At 35.8% G+C, this 15,009-nt stretch overlaps 1 protein-coding gene across 7 annotated transcripts in view; it reads left to right on the top strand.

Moving 5' to 3' along the window:
• Positions 1-15,009, top strand: part of ADAM23 (ADAM metallopeptidase domain 23) — a 174,538-nt gene that overhangs the window by 148,256 nt on the left and 11,273 nt on the right. For 5 of the 7 annotated variants that reach the window (XR_005033158.2, XM_036928003.2, XM_036928004.2 and 2 more), the window contains exons 22-24: positions 732-851; positions 2,399-2,567; positions 4,572-4,683. Coding sequence is in view for 6 of the 7 variants with exons in the window: in XM_036928003.2 (XP_036783898.2) it covers positions 732-851; positions 2,399-2,567; positions 4,572-4,683 (401 nt within the window). In the remaining variant the exon portion in view is untranslated. Of the gene's footprint in view, positions 1-731; positions 852-2,398; positions 2,568-4,571; positions 4,684-12,035; positions 12,127-15,009 lie in introns of all 7 variants that reach the window. The other 2 variants (XM_036928005.2, XM_036928009.2) reach the window with 1 other exon arrangement.

Here is a 15,009-nt window from a genome sequence, read left to right as displayed (position 1 = left end):
TATTGTGGTTTTAATTTGCATATCCCTGATTAAAAATGAAATTTAGTACAGTTCCATGCAATTACTGGAAATGAAATTCCTTTTTTGTGATGTGCCATTTCAGTTCTTCTCCCATTTTGTGGGAAGTTTAGTGTTTACTTAACAAATAGGCTGGAGGCAGGTGCCCTCATGGTGGGAGTGATTTACCAGTGTCACTATGGCCTCACATAACTTTTACTCCCTCTGCACTGTAATGCTTAGCATGTTGAATTTGTATCCTCAGTCTTGTAAGCTCACAATTGCAAGGTGGATGCTAAGCCTCCACATTAAAAGGCAGCAAGTGGGGAGCAGAAAGTCTCCCTGCCAGGCTCTAACCTTTTTAATCCAGGAAGCAGAATCCTCCCCAGCAACTTCCTAGCTGGCTTTTCCTCACATCTCAACACCAAGAGGCCAATTCTAGCTCTAGGATGGGAAGAAAGAGGGATGGCTAAGAAAGTGGGTGTAGGGGATGGGTGCACCATGACTAGCCTGAACACCAGTTATGATCCAGCTTTGAGGGCTGGGAAATTTGCTACTTCAGACAAAATTGATCCTGTTAGCAAGGACGGTAGTGGTCATAGGCAACCAGCAATATCTGAACAAATTTTTTGTTTAGATGTAAAGAGAATATTTTCAATTTTGGGATATATGTGGACTGAATTATTATATTTTGATCTTGATTCCTTCTGTTCTTGTCTTTCTGACAATCTCAGCGATGTGTTCTGTGGGTTTTTACTCTGTACCAATCTTACTCGAGCTCCACGTATTGGTCAGCTTCAGGGTGAGATCATCCCAACTTCCTTCTACCATCAAGGCCGAGTAATTGACTGCAGGTAACATATTAAATGTTTTAAAACCTAATGAATCATGAAAATTACATAATGTAAAAAAAATTTCCTGTTTCTCACAATGGAAATGTTGACTTCAATTTTATTATCACCTTCGATGGTGAAAATCATTTGGAAAACTAAGTTGTATATTGATTTGCAAATTACACTTGCTTAAAAATTATACAGTTATTAGTAGTGAGACATTCTTTGTAATTATAATCTTAAGAGTAGAATTATGGCATCTGTTCTGACATATTATTAAAGCTTTGAGCATTGGAATAGATCTGTTTGTGAGCACTGTGTTTTATTTTTCTATGACAAAAAGGAGTACGCTGTACTTCATTTAGTATGGTTTAGAAGATGGTTTAATACATTCACAATCACATGTAGAAAGTTTTTATTAAAATATTATTTGTAGCTGTAGACAAATATTTGCTATCCAATTATCGGTGAGTATAAGGCACAGAAAGTATGAGCCTTAATTTTTAAGCTAGGGGGTCATACTGTATTTCAAATAAGTCATGATTCTAAGAAGCTGTGCTCTCATTCAAATGGTACTGTTGCTTGAGACACTTTAAGGTGGAATCCCTGTGGAATTGCCTTCAGCATCTGCAAACTTTTATCCTTAGTATGCCCAGAATAGCAGACCTCCATCTTATGTGAGTCAATGAAAGGTTTGGAAACATCCAAAAATAATTTTGAACAAAATTTAGTAAATCGATTAGGTAAACAAATTGTATAATGCTGTCATGGTCAAATGATTGCTGCTTTAGTATCTTTTAAATTGCTCTGAAGGCAATTCTAACAGGGTCTTAGACAATACGATCCTTCCTGGAATAAATGTATAGTTTTCAGATCTAGTTATTTTGATGTATACAAGCTTCCTTTGAATGTATAAGGTCTCACTCATCTTTAGATACAACAGCCTTTTAAAATTATATTGTTATATATTTGAAACAGTAGTTTAGATTTGTAAAATATTATGCAAGATGCTTTATTAGTAATTATAGTATTAGTTGTTATTCAAATTCATGTTGTCCCTAAATTTGAAATTTTTGAAGTAAACATCAGTAGAGAGGAAGTGGTTTTTTTTTTCAATCATGAATAATCCTGTCCTCTAAACTAGTAATAATAATTTTCAAAATATTTTCATTTACTGTTTTTGCTCACCATCAGCTCTTTTGTATCATGACATACCTGAAAGCCTTGGAGAGCTAATGATAAGATTGTTTCTCTTGTTCTTATAAAAACACCTTTTCTATAGTCTTTTTGCTGGTCTTGTAAACAAGTGAAGGTTTAGAATACACTGTGTGCAAATGACATTTTTTTTTCTGTCAATGTGCAGTACAGGAATGATGATGAAAGATAGTTTCTTTTATCATGCTCTTTTATTAAAAGGAGTTGGGGAAAAGAAGAGTTAAGGGGAGAAATGCTAAAGAAATCCATGTGCACTGACAGCTTCTTCAGTTTCATGAAGTGCAAGCATTGTTCACATTGACACATTTCTAAGTGTGGTGCTAATGGTTGTATGAATATCTTTCTCCTTTTAGTGGTGCTCATGTGGTTTTAGATGATGATACGGATGTAGGCTATGTGGAAGATGGGACACCATGTGGCCCATCCATGATGTGTTTAGATCGGAAGTGCCTACAGATTCAAGCCCTAAATATGAGCAGCTGCCCACTTGATTCCAAGGGGAAAGTCTGTTCCGGTCACGGGGTAAGTAATCATCATGATTCCAGTTTGAACCTTTGTTGTCTTGGCATCCTGCAAGTTCACGGTGGTTGCTTCCATTTCAGCCATTCTCCTCCTGTAGCTGTTGCCAATATCTATGTACCATGTTTACTTCCTCAGTATCCTTATCTACTGAGAATGACACCCATATGTGTTGATAATGGTTTTATTTTTGTTGTTTCTTTTACCACTGGCTGTGTATATTCATTACATTGTTTTAACTTAATATCTAAGTGGTTGGAAGAAAATTGACAGGATTCTTAAGGTAACTGTATACCCATATGATTACTTTGTACCATTCAAAATAACTTAAGTCGTCTCAGTATTTCCTTTTCAGCCACTCAATACATATACTAGATATACTGAGTATCCAGTAGAGTCAGTATTATCCAGTATAGAGCAAGATGATGCTAGACTAGAGGTTGGACCACAAATACAATTCATATGTTTAAAATTGTACATTTATGCTTAGACTGTTGCCAGCCAAAGAGAAGATGCTGTCTCTACTCACACCTGCATGTATCTTTAATTCTATGAACAAAATATTTGGGCACAGACTTCACGGCAAACCCAGGCTTAATATCTTAAAATAAGTTTTAAAAATTATTTAAATTATGCTTCATAAAAGAAAGATATTTCAAAATTTATACAGACTTCAGAAATAGAAAAGAAGAGACATGAAGAGACTGAGAGTGATAATAAAAAAGGAAGATGCTGGAATGAGAATAAAAATAATCCAAAATATTGACATCTGGAAGGTGATATGAGTAGAACAAAGTAGAAAGGCCTGAGAAGCATATGCCCAATGACTAGAGTTTCAGATTTGGTTCATTCATAGGCTCACAGGGGATGCAGTATAGCTTAGTGATTTAAAACATGGATTTAGGGGCTAGAAAGCACCCTGGGTTGGAACTGAGGCTCTGCTTCTTGCTATCCCAGCGACTTCGGGCAAGTCACTTAACGTCTGTCAGCCACCAGGGTGCTGGTTTGAGGATGGAATAAGATGCTGTGCATAAAGCGCTCAGCATAGATACATAGCACATAGTAAATGTTCACTAATTACTATGTTAAAATCAAAGTGCGGGGCAGATCTTCTGGTTATGTCAGTTACTGCTCTGAAAGCATTATAAAACTTAATGCATGAGAGGGCCCTGAATTCTCTCCTATCCTACCCACTTCTTCATCTTACTAAGAGAAGGTCTAATTCAGCCTTGTTTGTTGTAATCATGGTATGATAACATTTCAGATTTCAGAGGTTCTTATACCAGTAAGCCTAAGTTGGATTTTGTCATCTCTAATAATCTGTCTCTGAATGTATTTCACAGGCTGATAAGGGTTTAAATGCCTCTATCTCTAGTTTGCAGATGTTTGTTTATTTCATCTGAGTTGTAAGTCCAGCATGCCGCTTGGTCTTCAGGGAAGTGAGGGGGCAACAGAGAGCACTGTGGGAGTGTCTTCAGCCTGGCTGACTGAAGAAGAGTGACACCACCAGCAGGCAGAGACAGTGGGGGGGGGGGTGCTCACTGGGCTGGGAAAATGCTACCAAATGAATTTGGCATTGGACATGGTGAGGTAACGCAGTGCAGTGGTGATTTATGTCGCCTGCTTTATCTCTGGCAGTGCCTCGGGAGCCCAGCATCTATGAATTTCTTGAATTAAGCATACATGTTTCCCAAGTATGTTCCTGAAACAACTACTTCTGAAAAAAATACATTGTCAGACATTTGTATACTTAAATAACATATGAATAATTAATTTAAAATTTTCTTCCTTTTAATCTTTTTTCTATAATTAACTGAAAAATGCCATTCCACAATTTCATCTATACATTGTCTCCCATTGTCTAGTTCTCAAACCTGTGGGAGGCTTAACGAAAATTCCAAATGGCTTTTAAAGCTTCTGCCCTGCCCTGTGTTTCTTTTCCATTTATCACTGTCATTGAACAAACCACAGTGAAAATGTCCCATCTCTGTTTTTGGTTCTTCACAGGTGTGTAGCAACGAAGCCACCTGTATCTGTGATTTCACCTGGGCAGGGACTGACTGCAGTATCCGGGATCCTGTTAGGAACCTTCACCCACCCAAGGATGAAGGACCCAAGGGTTTGTGTGATTTCAGTTCCAGTTCATTGCCTACTGAGTTCACTGGTGCTCTTCCAATACTGCCAATATAACAATTAAATAGATTTGAAAGGAGACATGTAAGAATATCTCTTTTTGCCATTAAAATGTACAATTTCTGTTACTGCAGAATTAAGGATTCTAGTATGTCATATTGAAAAAAAATGTCCGAATTACCCCTCAGTCTAGAACTGAGATTAGGAAGAAGTAAATACACCAATTTCTCTTTTTCAGTTTCCTTTCTTCCCTTTAAACCTCCTCCTTTTTCTAGAATCACATAGGTTAAATATTTTATAGTTTGTCTATGCTATGCTGGTTTTCCAACAGATAAAATCTTTTTGGCTGACGTGAGACTCCGGTCATTCCTCAATAGTTGAATCCCCCTAGAGGCAGGTGGCAGTCTTCAATGCTCGGTTTAAACGCACTTCTGATTAGGAAGAGGTTGAAATTCTTCACAGAACTTTAATTCTTCAAATGAAACACGAGGGAAATGGGTCTTTGTTTTCATCAGCCATTAAAAGGAGAGAAATTAGAATTTTAGAATTAGGAGGAGTTGCAGTGGCCATCTAGAACCACTGTTATTTTTGCAGATGAGAGCACCTCAGTCCTGAAATCAGGTGACAAACTGGAGTCACCCGAGTAACCAGAGGCAGGGTGGGGACCAGGATCCAAGTACTGAATTTCAGGCCCTTCTCTGTGACAGTGTTCTGTGTCATCATGAATATGGTAATCACTGCTTATGATTCTTCCCTTTCCCAACCCCTTATATGATTTTCAAAGATCTAGAAAAGCCTTCAGCTGCAATAGGCTTCCTGCAGCATCTGTAGCATTATACCCAAGAAACCAAGGAATTACTAGAATGAATGGTGTATCCTGATAACATTGTACATTAGGTTCTTCTTTTTCATGGTACTGCTAATGGTATTTTATAAATAATTATCATGCTTTTTTCCTGCAAGTAGGAACAATACATGCAGATATATGTGGTGTTATTTAGATCTGCCTAGTTTTGGATGAAAGCTTGTTCAAACTCTCTGAACTTTAGTATTCTCTATATGGGAAAATATGACTTCGAAAGCATATGAAGCTCCATAGTCTTCAATTCCTGAAGAGATTTAGTCTAATTTGGGTGCATGTGTAATGTTAGTAATAGTGGGGGTGCTGAAACACTTTTCATGCATGTGCTTAATATGCCCATGATATTAAAGTTCTGTAAGAATTACAGTCACACCCTCACAGTCTATTTCTGTTCCTCTCCTATTTCTAAAAAGGAACTAATTCCACTTTTACATTTCAGTCTTTAGTTACTTTAAAACTAGAACAAATTCTTGGATCCACCTTTGGAATTTAGATTTAGAGAAGATTTAGTCTCCGACAAGAGAGGTAGCGGTTCATTCGTTCCAAATTTTCTCTCCATAGCATGTCTATGATTCCCTTAAAGATCTAGATGCCGTCTCCTCACATGATGTACGAACATGCCCAAATAGTTGAGAAGGGCTAAACTGGCTTAGACTCTACTCTTTTTCATTAGGTAGGGTGGGGATTACTTGTCTTGTTCTATCTACTCCCCATCCATTCACCTACCCATGTGAGGCAGAAAGTAAACAACTGCATTCTAGAGAAGATGTTCCCAGCTGCCCTTTGCTTTATTTTGTTTTCTTCCCATTTAATATGGTGCTATTTTACATTACCTTTTTAAAAAAAACCTTTTTGATCCCTCAAGTAATACATGTTTATTGTAGAGAATTTTGAAAATAGAGAAAACATTAAAATGGAAATAAAAATCGCCCTTAACCCCACAGCTCACAGTGGGGTTAAGGGTGATCATCAATATCTGCCTTCTGGTATATTTCTGTCCCGTTACATGTTTCCTTTTTTTATTCTCAGCGAAGACAATGGAATTATTACGGTTGCTTATTAAGAGTAATTAGGTAATAATGGAGTTACCCGTTGCTTCTAAATTTGTTAAAATCCTTATAATGATCTTGATTAAATTGAAAAAAGCCATTAATTGCTATAAATGGAGAGGAGATATTATTGTAAATTATTAGATTTTCAGAAAAATCAAGCAATTTTCATATAACTAAATAATAGCTCTATCATGGTTCTTTATATCTTCTCAGCCTCTCTAGAAAAATCTGTTAATACACTAGTAAAATGGGAAACAAAAGAAATCAAAATTTTTTGATTAAAAATTTTTGTTGTAGGTTTTATGATTTTATTTTTTATATCCTGGTTAAAAGAAGATGGTAAGAGAGAAGCTATGTACTTCTAATTTTATCTAGATAGTAAATACTTACTGTCTACTATTTAAAGACAGCATATCCTTGGCACATAGTTGGCATTCAATAAATAGTATGTAAAGTTATGGGAATATGTAAAGGAAATGAAGTGGCACATGTTAGCGCTGATTTTCAGTTTTCAGTAATCATTTATTGCACTGCCTTGTTGCCGAGTAACAGGCAATGAACTCAAGATTTTGAGTACTCCATCAGGACTTACTTGACTCTAGGTTCAGCAGCTGTGTGAGGTGCCATGGCCTTTCTCTGTAACTGCTTGTTGTGTATTCTTTCCCATGATTGAATTAGTTTAGTTGACACTTGCCTTCCTGAGCGCAGTGTTCAGGCCCTCCCCAAATGCTTGCCATTTAGTAATACCTGCAATGATCTGGCCTGTCGTATCAATAGCTGAAGATTTTTCTAATAGAGACAAGCAAGAAGGTATTAAAAAATACTTAGCTGTATTTACTTTCAGTAAGCTTCCTTGTTATGGAGAAATAAATTCAAGCAGCAAAAATAAAATATTGCCTTTTCTACCATGAACATGAGCATTAAAAGATAAATTGTACCCAACTGTGGCCCTTTGGATCAAGATCAAATCAGTAAAAATGAAGGAGTGTTCTATGGCTTTTGTTTCAGTTGATTTCAGGATGTCAAAAATGAACCTATGTGCTTTGGGTATTTCTTTCATCTTAACTGTAACTTCCTGGAAGAAGAAAAACTCAAATTCTCCATTCTGATAGAGATGGAAGAAAACACGCGTGAAAGTATTGCCAAGGTCACTCTGCTCTGGCTGAAGTTATCCACTGTTGACCCACACCTTAAAGCATACCTGTTTATTTGCTCCAACTTCTCAAATCAAATTTATTAAAAGACAAGAAAAAGAATCTCAAAGCAAAAACATGGGAGCAAGGATTTTTTAAAAAAGATTTTTCTATTACATCCTACTTCCTCCATGTGTTTTACATTGTCATTTATTTCACATGTGAAGACTCTTCTGGTCCCTCTTTCACCCCACCATGTTTCCACTGAACTCACTGAAAGAAATTGTTGTGGTTTCTTTTACAAGGGTAGAATACCCTTGAACTCTGTTTAAAAGCCCTGGAATTCCCTCCCACTATAGGGAGAGTCATGTGAAGCACCTGTAGTTTTTGTCAGTCTGTGAGCATTTTTGCATGATGCTTATTATGGAATACAATGGACCTTTTTCTCTCTGAATGGTTTGTATCACTATTAGAGGAGGAAAAAGAAAAAACTGGAAAGTATCAAAAGTTTTTACTGATACGGAGGGCAGAGGCCATTCCCGGAAGGTTTGGGTCAGACTCTTTCAACATCAACATCATGTCCATAGTCATCAAGTCAAGATAGAAAGGCCTTAGGGGTAATTAAATCTGTTGCTTTACAACTGAGAAAACTAACTTAATTATCAGGGTTACCAACTAGTTAGAATAAAACATAAATCTCCCGATCTTAGTGCTTTATCTCCTGTCCCACACTGCCTCATTTAAAGTTGAGTATTAGGTTTTTCTGCTGGTCCTTTTAGCACAATATTAAGTAGAAAGGGTGAAATAATAACCAAATAGGGATTAAGCCTATTGGCTAATCTACTACTTGTCAAAGGAAGTACTACATTATTAGCATTTCATATTTTGAAAACAGTAATTATTTAGTGTTTACATTTACCTTTTGCATATGTCTTGTTTTGTGACTTCCTTCGTGAATGCACAAAATCTTTGTAGTTCAATTGATTAGTTATGATATGTTAGAATTATCATATATGATTATGCTCAGGTGTAATTATGTATCACCAGGTATTTTTCTCAATAATGGCCTCATCAATAACTTCAGTAACTGTGAATTTATTTTGAAGTCACAAAACTCCAAGATATTTTCACTGACATTCTAAACTGATTGAAATAATATTCTTACATGAAATAATTTTTTTCATCTTTTTAGACATTTGTCCCAATGTATCAAAAAATGAACTCAAATTTTTTTTTAATTTCATGGGAAAGAATGAGATCTGATTATATGTCTGACATTGAAATATGAAGCTAGTTAAAATAATGATTGCTATGCCAATATTATACTCTAAAGTATAAAGAATATATTTAGTATTTATTTCTTATCTTATTTTTTAATCTTAAATTTTAGCAAAATAATAAATCTCTGGAGAAAGAACTTTGGACATAGAGTACAAATGATGCTTCAATGTTTCCTGCTTTTGAAGTGTTAAGGGATGCAGGATTGTAGCCCCTTTTGGCTCATTAGAATCAGGTAGATGAAATAATGTATCTTTCTGTTTCAGAAACTCTTTCGAGGTAAGAAAAAAAACAACCACCACCACTCTGTTTCAAAAGCACGATTTCAAAATGTTTGAAGCTGACTTGTCTGTGGAAGAATTCTACATATAAAATAGAAATTCTTTTTTAAAAAGGGAGACAATTTATAATTTGTATCTGAATACATACTTATCAAAAATTTGACCTTATAGCACATGTGACCCTAGATAGTAGGGACCAAGAATAAAAGTAATAATAATAAACCAACAACCAACAGACATTAACAAGAAAACAGAAATGAAAACATCCTGCTAGGTAATAAACAGGTTCCACAAACAAATTATATTGAGAGGTAATGTGTCCAAATACTTAGGGAGCAAAGTTAAGGTCCTAATGTGAGGTTTGTGTTATTAGCTAGAATCTGTGTGAGTTCCATCTCCAGGTTTGGTAGATTGAAAGGAAAAATAAGGTATATCATCATATGTCCAGCATAGTTCTGGCACACACAAAAAAGACATTTAGTAGATAACAACTGAATGAGTGAACAAATATAGTTTGTCATAAATAAATAAATTACGATGGAAGTAAAACTAGAGGATGTAGGCCGCAAAGGTCCAAGGAATATTTTACTAATGAGATGCATTTTTTACTAATGAGAAGCTGAAACCATAGTTTTCAAATATGTCCCCTGTAAAAAACCCACCCACCTGTGAGCCACTCCATTAATTCATGTCAGTTAGAGGAGAGGTTGAGTCACTCCCTACTGTTAAAAGTCATGATAAAGAATTGAATGGATTTTGCATATATTTTCAGTATATCAGAATGAAAAGATGTGGGAGAAAGAAAATGAAGCTTTTGGAAAAGGCATTTCCCCCCCACCCTTACTTTTATCTCACTTTGTAGTAAAAGAGTACTTACCAGTTAAGAATTTGGAGATAATTATTCTTGCTCAGCAGAGATTCCAGCGTATCTCTATTTATCTTGAATACATACTTGAAGCAACTGTAGAAATATCTTGTGCCTCTGGTTGTGTTTCTACCTGATAGGTTGCTAATTCTCCTGTGTCTGCAGTGAGAAATTACATCCATAGAAAATACAAAAAGCCTTTTCAAGTTGTTATTTTTATGCATCCTTCATACAATTATTATAGTTTAAAAAATTAGCAAATACTCATTTAGCATCACATTTTACAAGAGTGTGTGTGTTTTCCCTATAATTGAATATGGCTTATATAAAAACTGAGGAGGTATTTCATGTATTCAGTTCTGAGTGCCAAAGTGTAAAACTTAAGGGAAAAATGATAACAGTATATCCTAGTTAATTTAGTATTCCGAAAGCAGTGATTTTCGAGGATCTTTAGAAAGTGAGTATGGATGTGAAATAACTTTAATCCCAGTATTTGCCCCCACAATTTGGAAATCTGAGCTATAGTTTAGGTTACTTTTAATTATAATGTACTGGTATATTTGGAAAACATTACCACTACCTTATATGTTGGTCTTTTTCCTTTCCCCTCAATGCTTTTTATAGACTTCCTCTGTTTTTTGTTGTGTCCCCCATCCTTTTTTTGTTTAAGAACAAAACTAGGTTGTGCCTACTTAATGATAGAACTAGAATCTCTCATTCATTATTTGTTCTATGATAAAATGAAGTAATTGTACGACTGCTTTCCAGGTTAGAGATCCAAAGTTCTCTCTCTTCTTTGGGAGAATGTTTACCTAATAAGGTCAATAAGTCCAGTATTAAACCTCAAAATATTATGACTTTGAGTCATGGTCCTATGTTTCCTTTCATGTGGCTCATAGCACACAGTCTGTGTGAATCCTCTTTGTCAAAGTTAATCTCTTATTTTTATTATTAAAGTGATTTGAAACCATTATGGTTCAGGTAGAAAGGTGAGATAAAGTGCACATAAGGCAATACAATTGCACGTGCGCACACCAGCACGGTCTCAGCCTTAAATAATCTTCCTCTCACATCAACACTAAATTTTGTCTTGCTGAGGCACAGAGAACCTTGGGATCCCCACTCACTGCAGGCCCATTTTGCAGTGTATGAAAGCCTTACACACAAGTGATGGTGTGCCAGGATTGTGTCCTCTTAGCTTCTACCATGGGGTGGTCTGGAGCAATTAATAACAGTTTCCTGGACACCCTAACTTCCTTCTCAGTGAATACATTACACATTGGAAACTGTAAACAAAAACTAAATGTCCAAAATGCTGCGATAGAAATCCGAACATTGCAGTGATTTGAAATACACTTTTCCAGGTAAAATACATTTATTTTCAAAGATACTCTGTTTTAAATTTGTAAAGATTTTCATAAAACTGAATGGTAAGAATTTCAAAAAGATGTAGCTTCTTAGGCATATTTTACAGTTTTAGAAGTTCATAAAAAGTAAACTAATGTTTATTACTTTTGTAATTAATATAGGTTTGCTGTGATGCAATTTAAATTTTGTGTTAATTTTCCCTCCTTGTAGGAACTATAACTCAAATTGGATTATTTTTATGTGATTATTTTATGTGTACAATATTTATAAGAGATTATATTTTTGCATAGGGTTTATAAAGTTTAAAGGTAAATTCAAAATTATCCTCAAATATTTTTAATACATATGTCAACCTTATTTTCAATCTTTAAGCCAAGATCTCAATATTTACCTGAGTTTCAAAGCATTTCCTGAATAGAATATTTTGTATGTTAGTGAAATCAGTGTATAATTATCTTCTTTTGTTAAAAAAGGAAATCTCCGTTTTCCCTCCACACAGTGAACATGGCCACAAGCAGGCTAATAGGTGCCGTGGCAGGCACCATTCTGGCCTTGGGGGTGATTTTTGGAGGCACGGGGTGGGGAATAGAGTAAGCATCTTTATGAGTTTCCAAGTGTTTCTGTTTGGTTCCTGGTGTGTGAGCTGACCCTTGGTTCCCCCACCCCCTCATGTTGTCTCGTTGATGTGTTTGTTCCCTTTGCAACTTGCTGTGTGACTTGGACATTTTTGTGTCGTGTGGTTTTCTGTGCAGTGGAGAACCTTTTCCTGTCTGGAACAATGTGGGGCATAACAGAATACTGGGGTGCCTAGCCTGCCTTCACAATTAAGGCAATGGTCCAGAAGCTTCCATTGCTCTTCCACTTGTGAAAGTAATTTTAAGATACAGAGTCTTTTTCTTTTTTTTTTACTGTTAATTGGCAAAAAAAAAAAAAAAAAAATGCTTTTCTATGAGTGTTAGTAAGATTCTTTTAATGAATTTAGTCTTTACCAAATAGATCCACATAGACAGCTAGGAAATTATCAATAGTTGTAGCTCCTTTTTGAGATAATTTGAGTGATAGCCACTTATATTTTCCCCATTTATTCAGAGTAATATAGGAGGCTTTGGCTTAATTTTTCTTTTAAAGATTTTTTGGATACTTCATTTTTTTCTTATAAAATAGGGTGATAATTCAAATTAGAAGTTTATCTACTAAATATTTGGGAATGAGGAGCATAGGAGTGAAAATATATTTAATACAAACCCGCAAAGTCTTAAGTGAATAGTTGCAAATTATCTGGTGGGTTTGTCTTAAAAATAGCCAGTGTATAATTTAAATAAATAGTGTTGAGCTCTCAGAAATACAGCTCTCCTGGTGCCTTGTTTAGGGTGCTCTGAACTTGATCCACGTTCTCAGAATAGCTGTCAGTTCTCCTTGAGATATGCTTTCACAAGATTGCTAATCTCTAGACTAAGATTATCATGCTTGTTTTCCCTCTGTCTAATGACAAGGAGAGCATTTACAAATGACAGAAATACTCTTCCACATGCTGTTTTTCTGCTCACGGTGGTGGTGGTAACACTTCACAGTGGCCCAGGAAAGAATTACTGATATTTTAGGGAATTATCAGATAGATGCCCTCTGCTCAACCAGCCCAAACCACAGGCTTGCTGGTAACACCACACACATTCTTCCTTAGTTCTGTTAGTTGCAGCGCACAAATATTCTTCTTACCTACTGGGACTGGGAGGCAAAGGCACCAACATAGCATGAAGGGGAAAGCAGGTCCATAAGTCACACTTTGTGTTGAATGTTACTAAACCTTCTTATGAAAAGTCTTGAAGGACTTTGACCAGAGTTCAATGGTCCAACTCACATCCCATCAGCATGGACTAGAAGCTGGTTAACCCAAGGCAAGCTGCAAGTACTGAAAAAAGATACTTTGTTTCACCTTATGTGTTCGAAAATAAAGCATGTAGCACAAGTAAAATATTTAGAGAAAACAAGAACTTCATCCTGTAAAATTTCACCTTGGATCTGTTCACTGGATTATATACAAGAGTAATATCCCTTTCCAGGGGAAATTTTATATATCCATTTATGTGAAATTATCCTCGAAGAAAGGCAGTTTTCTACAAATTATCCCAATTTTTAAAATGTATTTTTTGACCATCACTGTGGTGTGCTACAAGGTAGTCTCCGAAGGGATACATCGTAATACTTTTCCCTTTGAGTCTTAGATATAGGCAAACCCAAGGCCTTTGTTGTAAAGCATGGTCCTTGTTACCAGCTTTTGTTTTCATCCATCCCTTCCAGTGCTTGTGGGGTTTGTGGCTATTTCTGGTTGTGACAGGTAAGTCTTTGTAAGTGTATATATGTTTTTTTCTAAAAATAGGTTTGTTATTTATTATTCTTGGTTTATGCACTGTTTTTGTCTGTTAGTTTACTGATTTTTTTCCTTCAAATTCTAAATTTGGCCATAGTTGACCAAAATATAAATATAGTTTTAAAAAAATGAAATCTGTATAGTACAATATAGATTGTTTTAAAACTTCCTCTCTTAACTGAGAGTGTAATAATGTTCATTTGGTCACTAGAGAATTCCATGGACAGAGATTTCTCTCTCTCTTTTTTTTTGGTTTGGCTTTTATTTCTACTCCTTAGTTTATAATTGTAAATCAGGAATCATTTCTCATGGACTCTAATACCAACCCCTGTTTTATGAGCTAGTTAAGTGTAAATCATATCTAAGGCATTGACTATCTATGTGACACTATAAATATTTTTAAATGTTTGTTTTAAAGTTTGCTTCCCTATTTAAATGTGGAGAAGAAGTACATATAAATGGAATAATGTTTCATTAAAGGAGAAGTTAACAAGCTTTCTGCAAAGGGCCAGATGGTAAATAGTTTTGACTTTGCAGGCCACAGTGGGTCTGTCACAAGCTTGCAACTCTGCTGTCTTAGTATGAAAACATCTGTAAACAATATGTTAATGAATGAGGGTAGATGTGTTCCGACATAAAATTTGCAAAAACAGACAGCAGGGCCAGGTTTGGCTGTAGTTTGCTAACCTTTGATTTATAGCATAAGCTTTTGAGGCAGACAAGTCTGTGTTCACATGTTGCCTCCACCACTTACTAAATTCTAGAAGCTTTGTTTTTTCATCTGTCAAGTCTATAGTCATAATTCCTACCTCATAGGGTTTTGGTGATGCTCATATAATATTAACCATGTGCTTAGAACTGTAACCGGCACATAGTGAGAACTCAATACATAGAAATAACCTGCTTTTATTCCTGTATTATTGGTGTATCTCTAAAGGCCACTGAGATTTGTGTTCTGTAGAACCCCAGTTGGCCTTAAGAATGTGTCACCTGCCCAGGAGTCTGAAGAGACCACATCAGCAAGAATCCTGTTGGGGCTGTCAACCTTTCCACTCATGCCTGCAAGCACTGGTGGTCTCTGAGTTAAACATATGACACACTGTTT

The sequence above is a fragment of the Manis pentadactyla genome, chromosome 6 (assembly GCF_030020395.1).
Source record: "Manis pentadactyla isolate mManPen7 chromosome 6, mManPen7.hap1, whole genome shotgun sequence".
NCBI classification, from domain to species: domain Eukaryota; kingdom Metazoa; phylum Chordata; class Mammalia; order Pholidota; family Manidae; genus Manis; species Manis pentadactyla.
This window is presented reverse-complemented; position numbering and strand designations above follow the sequence as displayed.